At 40.7% G+C, this 19,682-nt stretch overlaps 2 protein-coding genes across 2 annotated transcripts in view; both read left to right on the forward strand.

Moving 5' to 3' along the window:
• Window positions 1-19,682, forward strand: part of tgfbi (transforming growth factor, beta-induced) — a 280,474-nt gene that overhangs the window by 30,611 nt on the left and 230,181 nt on the right. The window lies entirely within an intron of this gene.
• On the forward strand, window positions 10,585-16,127 carry exosc3 (exosome component 3). The gene is made up of 5 exons (XM_083980435.1): window positions 10,585-10,920; window positions 12,132-12,281; window positions 13,543-13,694; window positions 15,588-15,794; window positions 15,841-16,127. Coding segments are annotated over exons 1-5 (756 nt in total). The 5' UTR covers window positions 10,585-10,674; the 3' UTR covers window positions 15,842-16,127.

Consider the following 19,682-nt stretch of genomic DNA (forward strand, 5'->3'; position numbering starts at 1 on the left):
AAGTCCTGGCGCCAGCATGTGTTTTAGTTCTGTTTAAGATGACTGCTACAGTGACAGTGATGGGCCCATACGGTAAGTGGAGTAAGTGGAAAGGGGAAGTGAAATTCAGGAGATAACATCAAATGATTCTTTATCTAGGGTATCACAGTATTACATATGTCTGTGTTATTGTACAATATAGGTAATTACATGTTTGTGAGAATAATTGTCTGATTACAATGCACAGCAGTGACTGAGTGATGATAGTTTGATTACCATGTTAATGGTAAAATGATCAGGTAAAGCTGGGAACACATTTCCTTCATGAATTACTTACATTTAACTTTTAACTTAAATCCTTGATTCATATTGATCATTTCATGCTTGCAATGAAAATATGACATTATAGTCTAACCAATAATATACAAAGTAATATCATTTTGAATTTTAATTGATTTTTTTATTGATCATTGGTATCAATAGATATAATACATAAATATATCAATAAATAATGCAAAATACATACGTATATTAGAGAAGGGAGTAGTATCAAAAATAGATACAGGGCTAAAGGAGCAGTCGGAATTGCATCAAAAAGTGGCAAGAACATTAACAGTTTTAACAGAGACTTGTTCATAAATAGCATGTTTGATACAAACAGGATTGGAGTGCATATATTCTGTTGAACACTTCAACAGTAGGTGAGGACATCACGTAGTTCCCAGGTCATGATATGAAATGAGGGCGATGGCTTCAACATCTGATCAAACACATACATTCGGGTATACTTTCATTTTTCCAAAAATGGCTCAGCTCAGCGCCTCCTGCTGCAGAGGTAAAAAAGAAAAAAAGGAAAGAATCATTATTTTGTGTTTCTAAAATACTTCTGACATAACATATCACATTATCTAGTCGAACTTTTAGGGACTGCATGATTGACCTGTACTTACTTGGGCATGATCCTCTGGATCACTTTCTTCACCCAGGGAGCCTCAGGGTCCAGGCAGACCTCTTGGCCGGTCTTTTTCAGAGTGGCACTGCAAGACCCAACAAGATGCAGAGATAGGGTCAGACCTTGTACACTTTGACAAAGACCTCATGCACTCATGCAGAAGCCAACAAGTGACAATGACAAAATCTCATAGTACCAACATCATTGCTATTGCTATATGGGATGAGGGCTTTTAAATGGGGTCTTACATGATCTCAGTTTCTTCGCAGTGAGAGTTGGCAGGAATCAGTTCAACCTTCTCGATGTGGCGGCCAAGGGGTTTGCTCTCTATCTGGATGACACGACATTGTAATTCTACTCCCAGGCTTCTCAGAGTCATACCTGTTAGGAGACAGGAAGCACGTGCAGTCACGCAGTGCAACAAATGTTTGCTGGTGTCTCTATATGCACTGCAGAAACAACAAAGTAGTGAGAGTGACACAAAATGATCTTACCTTCCTCATTGAAAGACAATGAGGCCACTAGCACCAGCATAGCAGTAACCATAAACCTGCAGCTTATCATTTTGCCCTTTAAAATTCTGCAAGTTAAACTTGTAAAAAATAAAAATGTCCTTCAGAAAGCCTGTAAAAGTAAAGTCAAGGAGGTGTTTTCTATACAGCTCTACTCTTTTTCGTCTTGTTCAGCTGCCTCTGTCCTTTCCTTTTTCTTTGCTCAGCTGCCTTCTCGCTCTGTTGTTTGAATCTAGCGCTGGGGGAAAGGCTCTTATATAGCCGACTCCTGGAAGTGAGTCATTTTCCTGGCTAGGTCATATTGCGAAACCTGGGATTCTTGGCACACGACTGGGAAATTACACTGAAAGAAGAAGAGGGACGTCTGTGATTTATCCTGAAGACTTATCCTAACTGTTAAGGATTTTCATTCAGTACAGCTTCCATCATTGCTTTATTTTCACCATGACCGACCGCTGGAACACACAAGGGTCAACAACTTTTCCCGGGGCTAGTTACACACGTCACATCCGGGATCGGACAATAAACATCCTTCAAAATAAAAGTACTGTGCATAACACAATGAGTAAAGGCGCTTTCTTTTACATTGCTTAACACCCCCACTCGTCTTTAACTTAATGGGTTTCCTGAGAACACAACATTTTATGTACTTTTATGTACCAAACATATCTTTGGCAAACCTTTTCAGTTTCAGTTTAGTTGCTGGTTTTGTCATTACATCAGCAAGCATTTTCTCAGTAGGACAATACTCCAGATATATCTTGCCACTGTTTACAATATCTCTGATGAAATGATACTTGATGTCTATGTGCTTACATCTTTGCCTGTTTACAGGGTTCTTGGCAAGTGCAATAGTACCTTGGTTGTCTTCGTACACTTTTGTTTGTGCATACTGGTACTTGTCCATTCCTTTAAGTAGCTGTTTCAAATATATACATTCCTGTATAGCTGATGCTAAGGCAATGTATTCTGCTTCACACGTAGAAAGTGCAACCGTTGGTTGTTTTCTTGATTTCCATGAAATGAGAGCGCTTCCTTCATTTAGACTAACACAATAACCTGAGATACTGCGCCTGTCTGCTCTCTCTGATGCCCAGTCTGCATCACTGTACACTTTCAAACCTAGTTTACTTGTGTCATTTCTTTTGAAGCATAGACCTTGTTCTGCTGTACCTTTAAGGTACCTAAACACATGTTTTACAGTGCTCCAGTGTTCTTCAGTTGGATCTTCAAAATGCTGTGAGAGTTTACTGACCACAAAACTTATGTCTGGTCTAGTGCATGTGGACAAATATATTAAACTTCCCACTGCCTCTCTGTACTTTCTTGAATTTGTCATTTTTTCAGCATTTTCTGAATAGTCAAGTTTTGGTTCACATGGGGTCTCTCTTGCCCTACAGTCTTCCATTTCAAATCTTTTCAGTATTTTGTTCACATATCTTTTCTGTGACATAAGAACTTGGCCTTCTGTTTGCTCAAAGTCTATTCCCAGAAAATGTCTGAGTCTTCCAAGATCTTTCATTTTGAACTTTTCAGTTAGCATTGTTTTCACATTTGTCAATACACTTTCATTGCTAGCTGCTATTATCAGATCATCAACCCATATAATGAGGATTACCTTTTCATCATGTTTTTCTTTTGTATACACACAATGATCAGCAGGGTTCTGTGTGAAATCATTCCTGATCAAACATGCATGTAACATAGCATTCCAGTTTCTTCCGGACTGCTTGAGACCATAGAGAGACTTATGCAGTTTACACACTAGATTTTCACCTGTGTCTGACCATGTCTCGTAACCCTCTGGTTGCTCAATGTAAAGTTCAAAGTCAATAGGTGCATGTAAATATGCTGTCTTAACGTCCATCTGATGCAGCAGCAGATTCTCCTGCGCTGCCTTCTGCATGATCACCCTCACACTGGTCATATCAGCAGTAGGTGAGAATGTCTCTTCGTAATCAGTTCCTTGTTTTTGACTGTAGCCTTTTGCTACGTATCTCGCTTTGTACTTTTCTGATCCATCAGTGTCACTCTTGAGTGCGTACACCCATCTGCCCCCCACTGCTCGTTTGCCTGGTGGAAGATGGGTGAGGCTGAATGTTTCATTTTCCTCCAGTGACTGCATCTCCTCGTTCATAGCACTGATCCACTGCCTTGAGTTGGTTGAAGCAATGGCATCCTGGTAAGTCTGAGGGATGTCACACACTGCTCTGTAACAGAAGTCAATACATGTTTGTAGTTTGTCTACCTTTTCTTCCGTTTCAAAGTCCTGTAGGTAAGTTGGTTTCTTTCTTTCCCTCTTTGGGTTCCGCCTTGTTCTCTCAGCATCGTCTTCTTGCTGAGGCACTTCAGTCTGTTTTGGAGCATTCTCAGAAACATCATTTTCATTATCATGACTTGATGCATTTTCTTTGTTTTCATCAACCATTTCTCCATCGTCGTGACTTTTTGGCTGTACATCTCTATCACAATACTCAATGTTTGCTTCAGATGTTTGTGTCTCTTTTTCATTTGCTGTTCTGGTTGTGAATTTCACTAACCTGTGCTTTTGGACTTTTTCTGTGTCTGGATAGTACACCAGATAAGCTGGGCTGTTTTTATCATATCCTATAAAAACACCTTGCTGGCACCTGGAATCTAACTTCCCTTTCTCTTGTTTGTAGGCAAAACAGATGGATCCGAACTTCTGCAGTTTGGAAACATCCGGTTTCACACCTGTAAACATCTCATATGGAGTTTTTCTTGTGCGTCTGCTGTAGCACCTGTTTCTCACGTAAGCAGCTGTCTGTACAGCATAGTTCCACAGTTTATCAGGTAAGTTACTCTCTAGCAGTAAACACCTGCCCATGTCATAGAGAGTTCGCCAACCTCTCTCTGCTGTGCCATTTTGGTGTGGCGAATAGGGCGCTGACTTTTCATGTCTTATCCTATTCTTGGTCAACAGTTCTTGGAAAACTTTAGTTGTAAATTCAGTGCCGTTGTCTGAACGGACACACTTGACTTCACCATAAGGTGCTATGTCTGCCAAGAATCTTTCTGTGGCATGAACTGCATCACTTTTGGCTTTAAGGAAGTACACAAACATGGTACCTGAGTAGTCATCTGTAAAAGATTGAGCATATCTGTGTCCCTCTATGCTCGGGGTTCGCATTGGACCTGCTAGATCAGTGTGGACTAGCTGTAATGGTTTTGTAGCTTTTCTGTCTGGCTCTCTATTTCTACTCTGTGTGAATTTTCCTTTTGTACACACTTCACATATCTGAGTTGGCCTGACCACACTCCCATTTATCACCATGCCTTTTACAACACCTTGTAATTTTTGTACATCTTCATAATTGCAATGGCCCATAATCTCATGCCAGGTTTGTATGTCGTGGGACACTTTACATTTATCAACACTCTGTTCAACAGTTGATAAATAATACAAGTTACCACTCTCATGAATGTCAAACCTGCTGCCATCTTTTGTGATCATGTGACTGTTCTCTTTCTTGAAGGTGACTGTTGCTCCTCCATTTGCTGCTCTCGCCACTGAGAAGATGTCCTGGGGGTACGATGGCATGTAGAGTGCTTGTCGAAGCTGTGCTCTGTGTTGTCGTCCGGTGCTGTCCAGGAGATGAATCACAGCTGTCCCTCTGCGTTGAGCGATTCCGTTGCACTTGGTCCCATCTGCCAGCTCGACTGCGTGGGTCTCTGGTTGAAATGTGTCGTCGAAGCTCACAAACTTGCTCATGTCGTTCAGGATGTGAGAGGTTGCTCCTCCATCCACCATGATGCCTTTCTTCTTTATGTTGTCTGCCGGTCTCTCAGTCTTTGTATGTTTCGCCATGAAGAGATGGTCGTCATCACCTTCTTGCTCTTTCTCTGCAACTTTTCTGGCACCATCTTGTTCTCCCTTTTTCTTGCACAGGGATTCTTTATGTGTGTTGCTTCTACAGTAACTGCACCACACTTTTCGAGTACATTGTCTTGCTATGTGTCCTTTTATTCCACACCTGTAGCATGTCACACTTACATCTTCATGTCTTTTGTTATTAAAGTGTGTATTCATATTTTGCTTGTTATGCTTTATGTGTGTTTTCATTACATTGTCCGTTGATTCGGCTGTTTTCATCTTTTCAGCTTCTTCGTAGATTCTCAGCCTCCTCTTAAAGTCTGTGAATGTAACTTGGTCTTCATTTTGTGTTACATGGACAGCTAGGGGCTTGAACATGTCCGGTAGCCCGCCAAGTGTCATGGCTATGATTAGTCCATCACTCATAGTTTCACCTGCATTTCTCAAAGCAGTGATAATATTTTCCGCTCTTATAATATAGTCTGTGACACTTTCGTTGTCTGCCATCCGTAGCTTGGTCAACGATGTGTATAAACTTATTATTCTTGGCTTGCTTTTTCCCGAATAATGTTCTTTCAATATCTTCAACGCCTCCCTGCCTTTATCGGCAGCGTCATGTCTGATTAGCGATAGGCTTTTATCATCTATCAGTCTTATCAGTTCAGCATAGCAGTCAGCATTCTTCCGTGTGTCCAGAGCTATCTGCTCTTCACCCGTGGGCTCATGCAAAATAGTCTCTTTCAGGTTTAAGATGTGCAAGTGACCAAGCAATCTCGTTTCCCAAAGGTCATACTTATCTTCTGTTCCGTCAAAAAAGAGTTGCGGCGATAGCATCCCTGCCGCTCCTTTGTTCGCCATCTCTGCACGTGTTTTGCGGCAGTCTTTTCTTCTGCTAGCTTGTTAGCCCTTAGCTCTTAGCTCTGGCGTTCGCGTAATGCGTCGCGACGCTCCTCATAACTTGGCCCGGTACTTATCTTCAAGTTGGCTCTCATTCTCTGCCACTTCTTTCCGTCATTAGCCGCTAGCGGTGTCCGAAGCTGTCTGGGCCCATAACCTGTTAAGGATTTTCATTCAGTACAGCTTCCATCATTGCTTTATTTTCACCATGACCGACCGCTGGAACACACAAGGGTCAACAACTTTTCCCGGGGCTAGTTACACACGTCACATCCGGGATCGGACAATAAACATCCTTCAAAATAAAAGTACTGTGCATAACACAATGAGTAAAGGCGCTTTCTTTTACATTGCTTAACACTAACCTATCCTAATCTGATAACAGAGTGACTAAAATAGGTAATAAACTAACTGATCACACAGGAATGCTAATGAAAACTTCTCTATAACTTAGATATATGATGGTATTGCTGTTAACGCTGTATAATACGGAAGCGTATTGCATTCACTTGAATAAAAAAAAAAGGTAATTCATTTTTTGCTCTTTGTACTCTTGCAGTGTGAAAATGTCAGATTGTGGTAGCCTCATGTGACAATAAACTCAAAAACATGTTGTGAGCCTTGCTATTACAGAATTTACTCAATGGTTGATTTCAAAAACGTCAAAGTTATCAGAATTTGCAGAATGTGGATGAAGGCCTTACCTTTTGGCACAGAGAGAAAAGTTTATGCGCTTTAATACACTGGGTGGAAGATGTTCTGTTCATGCACCCCAGCTTTCTGAGCGAAAGTTAAACCAGGGTTAAATTAATCTAAAATTTAAAAAAAAAAAGAATCTAAAATGTTGTCTTTATAGTCATTTTAATGTAATCCAGAACAGAATAAATCTCTGACTACTAAAGCCGTGCAAGTCACTTTGAGTTGACGCGGGTCAAACAGACACTTAAGTCTTGACTAAACTGGCCTATTGTCTTTAGTAATTGTGTGGTTTGTTCACCTGCTAATGGCTATTATTGATCCCCAAGGGGAAATTTCTTTTTGTTGCAACAACAACATCTCCAGCTCAAAGTGTACAAGTTAAAGAGCAAAGTAGTCAAGAAATATAAAAGAAAGAAATATAAATATATATAAAATAAAATAAATAAAATAGGTATATATATGTGTAAAATATAAAAAATATATGTACAATGCAAACATGGACAGGAGTTATTGTACAATAAATATGGCACTGAATGTGGATTATTGCACAGAAAGGAATGACTCAGAGTGTCTGACATTCAGAGTGAGGAGTTTGAGCACACTGAGCACACTGTCAAGTCACTTGCAAAAGACTTTAATAAAACAAACAACGTCTTTTGCAAGTGACTTGACAGTGTGCGGGAGACCCCTTTTTGCCTTTGTTCACTCCTAACCTATGCTCCAACGCACCTGTTTTTCAAGATTTTTTTAGGTGTGCATCAGCCTTCACACCTTGACTATATTTTGTAGTAGGCCTAGCTGCATATAATATCTGATTTCTATTTTAAACTCACAAAAATGTGTTTTTTTGGGCGACCCTTTGCATTTATGGATGTAATATTTTCCTTAATAATAAAAAAAATAATAAAAAGATTCAACAAAAACAATTCCTTTCCCTTAAGTTATACTGTATGTCTATGGTGACAGTGATGTCACGGTGATGTCACAGCGCCACCTCCTGGTCACTGTGTGTCGTCACAGCCATACATATTTTTTCTTTATGTTATACAACTTTGGGTATTGTTTCAACGCTGGTTGTGTTAGTAACCAAACAAATTATTTTGCATCCGTTAAACTGGATGTTGATTAAAGTTGGAGTGCAATTAAAGGGGAAAAAAACTTGGAAAACATTTCATTCACAGATGCAGATTCCTCAAGCTGAAGCCCCACATCAACGAATGGAAGAATGAACTCAAAATATACAAAAAAAAATCCTTTTACAACATGACAAAAATGCCCAGAGACTCTTTTCTTTATTGGATTTATTTACCATCCTAGAATAAGACCCTCAGATTCAACATTTTCAATCTTTGTATCACAAATGTGCCTTAAATGTTTGTAATTTGATCACTGCAAAAACTCAAAATCTTTCCAAGAATATTTGACTTATTTCTTGTCAAAATGTCTCATTTCTAGTCAAAACTAATCTCTTTCCACTTAAAATAAGACTCATCACCTAAAAATTTACCTGTTTTTAGATCATTTTCACTTGTTTCAAACATATTTTCACTTGAAATAAGTAGAAAAATCTGCCAGTGAAAGTAAGTTTTTAGTGCTTGTAATAAGAAAGAAAAACTTGCTCCACTATCAGATTTTTCTACTTATTTCAAGTGAAAATCTGCTTGAAAGAAGTAAAAAGTGTCTAAAAACAAGCTGCTTTTTTAACCCCAGTGAAGTTAGTTTTAAGTTGGATATTTGACAGACATTCGCTCCTTCTCAATTCATTACAAATTAATATTAAACATTAAATGTGTTTAAATGCAATAAAAACAGGTGTGTGTCATAGAGGAGGATTAGCCCTACCATGTTGATTTTGAGCCAACAGGTCACATGAATTTTTAATATATTTTATACAGTAAATATGAGCATTAGAGCTCAATAATTCCCAGGTCATGTGACCTGTTGATGGTAGGGCTAAGCCTCCTCTTATTGCATTTGAACACATCTTAGTCTACATTTTCTATGAATTTTTAATGTATTGAGAAGGAGCGAATGTCTGTCAAATATCCAAATTAAAGCAGATATCAGCTTCACGGCCGTTTCGGCTAATGCTGCGTTCAAGGCAGGCTTTTGAAACCGTAAGTTACAGCTTCAAGTCACAACTACGACTTGGTAGCGTTCCAGGTAACCCGTAGCTCGTGTTTTTACCATCCTGTTGTCTGTGAAAGTTCCCTATAACGGCCACTCGTAACTTCCGACCCGTGAACTCGTACCAGATCGAACTGGTATGACTTCACAGGAAGGAAAAACACAAAGTACGAGTTTCTTTGAACGCACCATGAGTTAGCAGCCCCCGCCCTTGTCAGGCATCAATTGGTCCTCGTGCTACGTCACCACATTCACGCGCATCCCTTGGCTGCACACACAGCCCTTCATGCCGTTCTCTCTCCTCATTGGATAACACTTGTATCCCACAAGGAAAATTTTCTCCTCGGGTTACAGCAGAGCAGAGTGACGGAGAGACTCGTGTTTAGGCTGAAATACTTCATGTAAGTGATTGCTGACGGAAAATAGGACTATTTAGGACTTATATTAACAAAAACATTCCACTGATATCTGCTTTAAAACTAACTTCACCGCGGTTACTTTTTATGTGATGAGTCTTATTTTAAGTAGAATTTGTTTAACCCTCTATGGTACATGATGCTACGCTGCATTATGATGCCAGTGGGGAAAAAATGTTTGTAGTGTTTTTATGTCTCAAAATAGACTAAATAAACATAATCTAAAGACATTTTAAAAAGATATTTATTTTTGGAAGTTTTTGGGATTTGTTTCCTGTAGCAACATTGTACCATCACGGTTCATCATCTACTGTATTAGAAACACCAGTCTCTGTAGACTTTCACCTTCACTGGCCTCATCCTCATCTTCATCATCATCATCATCATAATAGCCTGATGTTTACTTCACTGCATCCAAAATCACATTTATTCAGGATAAAAAACACAATTATGATGAATGATATGTTTTTGAACATTATATTTACACCTAAACACACACTACCATAGTCTCATAATGCAACATTGATTCCATAATGGTCCACTGTCGCCTCAAGGCAACACTGCAATTTTCTATAATGGTACGTTGTTGCTTTGGGGCAACAGGTGCATTTTAACAAGTTTCCATTATTTAATAAGTAAATAAATTGCATGGAACTATTAAAAATTAAACTTTACTTATCTATTAGTGTAAATATATTTTTTTCCAGATGAAAAAGGGCCAGGAAGTTACTGTATGTTTTCAGACCGTTTTAGTGGAGCAAAATGGCAAACCTGTTTCCTTTGAAAAAGTCTGCAAAAAAGGGTTTCAGTGGCTTCTTGAAAGTCATGTGATAAATTAAAGCATTGTTATTGGTTCTCTAAGGTCTCCTCTCTTATTTAAAAAAAGTATTACAGCATTAAATGGGATGAATTGTGGAGATGTGACAGGACAAAAAATGGTATGTTGCCTGAGGGCAACATGGTACCATAGAGGGTTAACTACAAATAAGACAAATATTCTCGGTAAGATTTTGAGTTTTTGCAGTGATGATACTTCAAATAAAAGGAAAAACAAAAAAAACAAAAAAAACAAACCTGGGTCTGTTTCTCTCCGGAGTGTCGCGGGGGACGGACCGGCTGCTTCCGGCTGCGGTGTCACATGTATTTCAGTCCGCCGAGCAGCAACAACAACACGTGTCGGAACCATAGACTGTAGCCTATATAAAAGAATAATTAGTATAGTGTATAATAATAATATATAGCATATAAAAGCTCCAGATGTTCTCCTCCCTGAGGGACCGGGTGGGCGAGGTGCTGCTGCCCGGGGATGAGTTCAGCTGCCGGGGGGACAGCGGCGCCACCATCCCGCTGACGGAGCAGCGGACCAAGCCGGACACCAAGCCGGAGAAGATGGTCTGTGGCCCGGGGCTGAGGCGCAGCGGGGACCGGCTGCTGGTCTGTAAGAGCGGGGTGCTGAGACACAAACAGCCCAACGTCTTCTGGATCGACTCCCAGCAGCGTAGGGTGAGTCAGTCCAGACCTGGTCCAGACCCCCCACTGGGACCAGGACCACAACCACAACCAGAACCAGGACTCATAGTCCAGTCATTTTATGAAAAAAAGGTTGAACAAATTGCAACAGAAGCAAACTCAACTGATTCAGTATCCTCAACATGTCCTGAGTGAGGGGAAAAAAGCCCAGAAGAATCAGGGGAACGTTTAGAAAAAGACCCAAATATAAATATATCCCATTCATACGCCTATTCATTATTTTTTTCACGTGAATAGGGTAAGTTAACATTTTTAACCTTTAGATATCTCCATGAAAATTACTGAGTTGATTATTAAGACAAACAAAACATGTATTACAAGTTTTTTTTTATGAGCAAACAGGGCATAGTCTAATCACGTATGGTTAATTTGCATACATGCAACACCAGATCTAAACATTGGGTATAACAGGTGAGAATTCATCTTGTTCAGTCTTGTTGACATATTTTGTATTCATGATCACTACATCAAGACAATTATAGTTTTGTTGCTAACTAACACATCTGCATATATTTCAGGATGTTTTGCATCCCTACAAATTAACAGAATGAGTGTAAATAAAATATAGCATGTTCAAAAAAAGTGGTCTTGTGACTCAACTTGCTCCATGAATGGGGTAGGTTGACGATAGGAGTGGGGTAAATTGATCAACCCCCCCTTCTTCCCTTCCATCCATCTCCTCCCTCCCACTTTACTTAATATTTCATCTGTCCAGGCTACAGGTGAACACAAACTGCAGGGACTTCCTGCTGAGCCACCAACTCACTGAGATTTGGGGAGTTTTGTGGCATCTTGGGAAGAATCCCAGATATTTTTCTTTGAAAGTAAAGTTTGGCCTCACTATGAACAACTTTTCCTGTTTATAGGAACATACTTACTGTAATCACAAACATACAGAATCTTGATTTAATCATTTGGACATATACAGCCAAAATACATTGACTAAGTGTATCAACGCAATGACATCAAACCTAAAGCAAAAATATATTTTAGCTTCTACACTTGTTGTGATTATTTCTTTACAAAAAGAAACGGTCAGAGATATTATAGACATTACCACTGACTGCACCGCTCCACTGTTTTATTTTTATATTTGCCAACTGTGTGTGTGTGTGTGTGTGTGTGTGTGTGTGTGTGTGTGTGTGTGTGTGTGTGTGTGTGTGTGTGTGTGTGTGTGTGTGTAGTATGTCCCTGCTAAAGGAGAGACGGTCGTCGGCATCATCACGGCCAAGTCGGGCGACGTGTTCAAGGTGGACTGTGGAGGCAGCGAGCAGGCCTCTCTGTCCTACCTGGCCTTCGAAGGAGCCACCAAGAGGAACAGACCCAACGTGCAGGTGAGAGTTATAGCTCCTCCCCCCCCTGTCACCTGTAGTTAAAGGGATAGTTCACGCAAAATTCCAAAAGTCCTCCGTCGTGGCTTCTCTGAGTTACAGGGGGTCTCGGCGTAGCAGTGCATGTCCATATGACGGTTGCAAATGGATACCAACTTTCTTCGTAACAAAAAGACACACCAAAAAACATCCAAATACCTCCATGCTGCTCGTATGTAATGTCCCTCTGGTATTGAAGCACCAACATGAGAAATTGTTCCGAAAAAAATTAAATAAGTCTATATTTTAAGCTTGTTTTGTAGTGGAAGCTCCCAGCACTCTGCTCTTCCTGGTCCGTCCAAATCTCTCGCGATTTGCATTAAAGCAGAAGTAAGCGATCCGGTGGTTTTGGCTAATGCTGCGTTCCAGGCAGGCTTTTGAAACCGTAAATTACAGCTTCAAGTCACAACTTACGACTTTGTAGCGTTCCAGGCAACCCACTCGTGTTTCTCCGACCTGTTTTACCTGTGAAAGTCACTATAACGGCCACTCGTAACTTCTGACCCGTGAACTCGTACCAGATCGAACTGGTACGACTTCACAGGTCGGAAAAACACGAGTTACGAGTTTCCTTGAACGCACCATAACGTCTTGTCAGCCGACGGAGTTAGCAGCCCCCGCCCTCGTCATGGATCTATTGGTCCTCGTCCCTCCGTCACCACATTCAGGCGCATCCCTTGGCTGCACACACAGAGAGGACCGCCCCTTTATGCCGTTCTCTCTCCTCATTGGATAAAGGTTGTAGGATACGAGAAAAGTTTTCTCCTGGGCTCAGAGCAGAGCAGAGTGACTGACAGACCCGTGTTTCAGACCAAACACTCTATAGAAGTGATTGCTGTCGGAAGATACAACTATTTAAGACTTAGATTAACACAAATATATCACTTACTTCTACTTTAAGATGTCAGTTCACGGCTCCTCAAATCGCACGAAATTCTGGCAGAGCAACACTGGGAGCTTCCGCTACAAACAAGCTTAAAATATAGACTTATTTAATTTTTTTCGGAACAATTTCTCAGTCGGGGCTTCAATACAAGACGGACATTACATACGAGCAGCATGGAGGTATCTGGATGTTTTTTGGTGTGTCTTTTTGTTACAAAGACAGTTGGTATCCATTTGCAACCGTCATATGGACATGCACTGCTACGCCGAGACCCCCTGTAACTCAGAGAAGCAACGAAATTTCAATTTTGAGTGAACTCTCCCTTTAACTCCTGTGCAGGTGGGGGATCTGGTCTTTGCCCAGTTCATCGTAGCCAATAAGGACATGGAGCCGGAGCTGGCGTGTATCGACAGCTCAGGACGAGCCAATGGGATGGGGGTGTTCGGAGGAGGCGGGCTCCTCTTCACGGTCTCTCTGGGATTGGTCAGGAGGTAATGACATCATCATCACTATCTTAAAGGGACATTGTGTAACTTCTCCTGTTATCTATCCAGGAAAATGGATTATTTGGTTCTTCAGTCTGTTTTTCATTAACCAGTAACCCCCCCCACCACTATACCCAGTACAACAAAACTACCTGTTTCAGAAATGTTATCACTTTTTAAATTATTGTTTGACTTTTTTTAATTAAAATTAATTTTTTTTTTTTTTACCACTTTTCCTAGAATTTTTTTGAGAAATTTTTACCAGTTTCTTCTCAATTTTTCTATCCTACTTCTTACAATTTTTTAAAAGAATGAATGTTACCCCTTTTTGTATTATTGTTTGCCTTCCTTTTTTTGGAGAATTTTTACCACATTTTTCTATAATTTTTTGAGAGATTTTACCACTTTTTCTAGAATTCTTTAGAAATTTTACCAGTTTCCTCTCAATTTTTTAAACTATTAACTGTATACTATTTTTACTTCTACCACTTGTTTTTATTTTTGTTTGACTCAATTTTTTTTTTTTTTGAGAAATTTTTATCACTTTTTTCTAAAAAAAATTGAACTTTTCTTTTTTTTTAATCTTACCACTTTTTTCTAGAAATGTTTCAACTTTTTGGGAGAAATTGTACCACTTTTTTCCCAGAAATTTCTCTATAATCTTTCAAAAATGTACCTACGCCTAATTTAAACCTACACTGATTGTTTGTGTATTTCTGGTGTTTGCTTCAAAGTGTTGTCCAATGGGGGTCCGTGGTCTAATTTGTGTCAATTTTGGGTCCTTGATATAAAAAAGTTTGAGAACCTGAACAGTTTAGCTAAAAAACAGTTTACCCACTACAAAACATTAGACTACACCACTGATTCATATCTCCATGGAGCGGGTAAGCTCGGTGCAGTGAGGAGGAATGGAGCGTTAACACTGATGCTGCATTCACCTGCAGTCGAGCAGACGGCCGTCGCTAACAAACCAGATGTCATTTTAGTCACAGAAGTCCAGAGGAAGACGGTAAAACAATACCACCATGACAACACATTGTCACGTGTATTGTTTTGCCTCGTGTTGACGGACCACTTGTTTACATAGAGGCTTGTTTAAGCCGTTACCTGCAGCAACTGTTGTCCGTCTGCCCAATTTCACATGAATGCAGCATGAAACCGCAACACTAGATGGGGGGAATTCCTACACATTATAGCTTTTAACCCTCTATGGTACATGATGCTACGCTGCATTATGATGCCAGTGGGGAAAAAAATGGTTGGAGTGTTTTTATGTCTCAAAATAGACTAAATAAACATAATCTAAAGACATTTTTAAAAATTATTATTATTATCATCATCTACTGTATTAGAAACACCAGTCTCTGTAGACTTTCACCTTCACTGGCCTCATCCTCATCTTCCTCATCATCATCATAATAGCCTGATGTTTACTTTACTGTATCCAAAATCACATTTATTAAGGATAAAAAACTAAATTATGATGAATTACATGTTTTTGAACATTATATTTACACCTAAACACACAAAAATTAAACTTTACTAATCTATTAGTGTAAATATATATTTTTCCAGATGAAAAAGAGCCAGGAAGTTACTGTATGTTTTCAGACCGTTTTAGTGGAGCAAAATGGCAAACCTGTTTCCTTTGAAAAAGTCTGTAAAAAAGGGTTTCAGTGGCTTCTTGAAAGTCATGTGATAAATTAAAGCATTGTTATTGGTTCTCTACGGCCTCCTCTCTTTTTTAAAGTATTACAGCATTAAATGGGATGAATTGTGGAGATGTGACAGGCCAAAAAGTGGTACGATGCCTGAGGTCAACATGGTACCATAGAGGGTTAAGAATCAAAGTCATGAGAGCTTATAACCCTAACTGCCCCCCCCCCCCCCCCCCTCCAGACTCCTGGCCCCCCACAGTGAGGTCCGGACCGACCTGGACCAGCTGTTCCCCTGTGAGCTGGTGGTGGGGATGAACGGGCGCCTCTGGGTCCGGGCCGGCAGCGTGCAGCAGACGCTGGTCATCGCCAACCTGCTGCAGAGCTGCGACACCATGACGACCGCCCAGCGACGACAGCTGTTCAAGAGGGTCCAGCAGGGGGCGCTGTAGTCCGCGTAGGACCACATCCAGCAGGGGGCGCTGTAGTCCGCGTAGGACCGCGTAGGACCACGTTGGACCGCATCAGACCACCTGGGAACACTGCAAAAACTCTAAATCTTTCCAAGAATATTTGATTTGAATTGAATTGAATTGAATGTCTTTATTGTCATTGCACAAGTACAACGAAATTGGGTGCAGTCCCTAAGGTCTTATTGTCTTATTTCTTGTCAAAATGTCTCATTTCTAGTCAAACCTAAACTCTTTTCACTTAAAATAAGACTCATCACCTAAAAATGAACTTGTTTTTAGATCATTTTCACTTGTTTCAAACTAATTTTCACTTGAAAGTAGAAAAATCTGCCAGTGAAAGCAAGTTTTTTGTGTTTGTAATGAGAAAGAAAAACTTTTCTACTTATTTCAAGTGAAAATCTGCTTGAAAGAAGTAAAAAGTGTCTAAAAACAAGCTGCTTTTAATATGATGAGTCTTATTTTAAGTAGAATGAGATTTGTTTTGACTAGAAATAAGACAAATATTCTTGGTAGGATGTAGAGTTTTTGCAGTGTGTGTGGTCACAGACTGTGTGTTTTGTCTTGATTGGCTGCCTGTGGCCAATCAGAGGAGGGTTTGAGCTTCAGCTGACCACGGGACCAGGAGGAGGAGGAGGAGAGATTTAAGTTGTTGTTGATTGCTATTTGTAATAAACTTTGTAATAATACACGCCTGTCCTCTCTGCTGATTGGCTCTCGCCTTCTGGGAACACAAGAGGTCAAAGGTCACAGCTTCCTGTTGAATCCAGGTTTTTAAAATAAAAGACGAAGTAAATGAAAAAAACGTTTGTGTCAGAGAAACACAATGATGATGTCATACTCCAGGATGAGGTCACATGTTCATCCTGATGATCATGTGACCTCCTGTTCAACCACAGACATTTATAAGAAGACTAGTGACTAGTTTATGAACAGCTACTGATACTTAAAGGGATAGTTCAACATTCTGTCAAATTGGCCCATTGCCATAATCCCTATAGTCATAGCAGTAGGTTCGTTACCTTTAATTGTCGGTGCAAGCTGTTTTTAGAACGGCGGAGCAGAGCCGTGAGCTGCTCAGAGCTACGCTACGGAGGCTCATTATGGGATTTCTTGGTTTCCCTCATCAAACTCATCAAATACACAATCCAACAACTCCACAACGCTCTGGTGGACAAGTTGTGAGCTGCACATTCACCACGCTATGAGATAATAACACAACGTTACCACACAGAGTTGTTTTAGAGGCAAATTCAGAGACTGTTGATGAAAAACTGTCCCTGAAGGCAACGTGCATCAGTGGTTTTACATGAATTTCCCTCTAAAACAACTCTGTGTGGTAACGTTGTGTTATCTCATAGCGTGGTGAATGTGCAGCTCACAACTTGTCCACCAGAGCGTTGTGGAGTTGTTGGATTGTGTATTTGATGAGTTTGATGATGGAAACCAAGAAATCCCATAATGAGCCTCTGTAGCATAGCTCTGAGCAGCTCACGGCTCTGCTCCGCCGTTCTAAAAAATAGCTTGCACCGATAATTAAAGGTAACGAACCTACTGCTATGACTGTAGAGATTATGGCAATGGGACTATATGCCAAGATGTTGAACTGTCCCTTTAATCATTCACTAACTATAGCATCATCATCAGTTATAGTTATATAGGGACCAAGTGTCAGAGTGATGAGGAGTTTATTTAGTCATTTAGCTATTTTCTTTTATTCTTTGATTCCAGTTGAACTCAGAACACGGCGGCCATGTTGGAAAAAGTCGCTCTGTTTGGCTCCAACTCCGCCCTCCACTACAGTAGCTCCTCTTCCTCTCCCTTCTCCTTCTTCTCCTCCTCTTCTTCTCCCTTCTCCTTCTACTCCTCCTTCCTTTCTTCTCCTCCTCTTCTTCTCCCTTCTCCTTCTCTTCTTCTTCCTTCTACTCCTCCTTCCTTTCTTATCCTCCCTTCTCCTTCTACTCCTCCTTCCTTTCTTCTCCTCCTCCTTCCTTTCTTCTCCCTTCTCCTCCTCCTCTTCTCCCTTCTCCTTCCTTTCTTCTCCCTTCTCCTTCTACTCCTCCTTCCTTTCTTCTCCTCCTCTTCTTCTCCCTTCTCCTTCTACTCCTCCTTTCTTCTCCTCCTCTTCTTTTTCCTTCTCCTTCTACTCCTCCTTCCTTTCTTCTCCCTTCTTCCTCCTCTCCTTCTACTCCTCCTTCCTTTCTTCTCCTCCTCTTCTTTTTCCTTCTCCTTCTACTCCTCCTCTTCTTCTTCCTTCTACTCCTCCTTCCTTTCTTCTCCCTTCTCTTCTTCCTTTCTTCTCCTCCTCTTCTTCTCCCTTCTCCTTCTACTCCTCCTTCCTTTCTTCTCCTTCTACTCCTCCTTCCTTCTTCTTCTCCCTTCTCCTCCTCTTCTTCTTCCTTCTCCTTCTACTCCTCCTTCCTTTCTTCTCCTCCTCTTCTTCTCCCTCCTCCTTCTACTCCTCCCTTTCTTCTCCCTTCTCCTTCTACTCCTCCTTCCTTTCTTCTCCTCTTCTTCTCCCTTCTCCTTCTACTCCTCCTCCTCTTCCTTCTCCTTCTACTCCTCCTTCCTTTCTTCTCCTCCTCTTCTTTTTCCTTCTCCTTCTACTCCTCCTTCCTTTCTTCTCCTCTTCTTCTTCCTTCTACTCCTCCTTCCTTTCTTCTTCTCCCTTCTCTTCCCATTCTTATCTTCCTTCTCCTTCTACTCCTCCTTCCTTCCTCCTCCTCCAGAACATCAGACAAACCACAGACCACCAGCAGCATCGTCACACTCAGTCTTTAATGAGACTTTTGTTCAACAGTTCAGAGCTGATTTAAGGCACAAACAGGTGATTCAATCACTTTACACAGAATCAATAGATTTGGTCTGAAACACACACACACACACACACACACCGACACACAGACACACACACCGATTGTTTAATTAAATGATGGGTATTGATAACGAGCTATCAGCTGATCACATTCACTTTAAATTAAGTCTTTGGTACCGACAGCTCTGATAAGGACACTTAGATACAATCAGTCAGTCAATCAATCAATCAATTAATCAATCAATTAATCAATTAATTAATCTATCAGTCAGTCAGTCAGTCAATCAGTCAATCTGCAGCTTTTTGGACGATCAATGAACTGATCAATGGCTCTGATTGATTTTTCAATCGTCACATGGTTTCAACATGAAGACGTCAGCTGATCAATATCATCGATCGATCTATTTATTTACAATCAATTCAGTAACAGACGTTTTGGTTTGTAACTGGTCTGGAGTCAGCAACGTTGGGCCCGAACACACACACACACGGACACACACACACACACACACACACACACACACACACACACACACACACACACACACACACACACACACACACACACACACACACACACACAGACACACACACACACACACACACACACAGGGCGGTTAGATGTGGTTCTGGTCTTGATCGTCAGGATTATTGATCACAGTGATAATTGATAACTGATCAATGCAGTAACAGTTTTTTCTCCAGATCACCAGACCAGATCTAACCGCCCTGCTGCTCTTCGTCCTCGTCGTCCTCGTCGATCGTCGTGGTTACCCATAATCCCCGGCCAGCGAGGCCTCGGACCATGTGACCAGCAGCAGCGGCGGCCGCTTCTTCTTCTGATTGTCTTGTCTTGATTTTCAAAATAAAAGCCTGGTTCAGGATGATGACGCGTCACAGCAGCAACACTGCAAAAACTCAAAATCTTTCCAAGAATATTTGTCTTATTTCTAGTCAAAACAAATCTCATTCTACCTAAAATAAGACTCATCACATTAAAAAGCAGCTTGTTTTTAGACACTTTTTACTTCTTTCAAGCAGATTTTCACTTGGA

Source organism: Trachurus trachurus (assembly GCF_905171665.1).
Source record: "Trachurus trachurus genome assembly, chromosome: 10".
Taxonomy (NCBI): Eukaryota; Metazoa; Chordata; class Actinopteri; order Carangiformes; family Carangidae; genus Trachurus; species Trachurus trachurus.

Bases quoted from the DNA above. Each gene is read 5' to 3' on its own strand.
- exosc3 (XM_083980435.1), top strand. From the start codon at position 10,675: ATGTTCTCCTCCCTGAGGGACCGGGTGGGCGAGGTGCTGCTGCCCGGG. The intron at 10,921-12,131 runs GTGAGTCAGTCC...GTGTGTGTGTAG, and splicing joins TCGACTCCCAGCAGCGTAGG to TATGTCCCTGCTAAAGGAGA. The intron at 13,695-15,587 runs GTAATGACATCA...CCCCCCCTCCAG, and splicing joins TCTCTGGGATTGGTCAGGAG to ACTCCTGGCCCCCCACAGTG.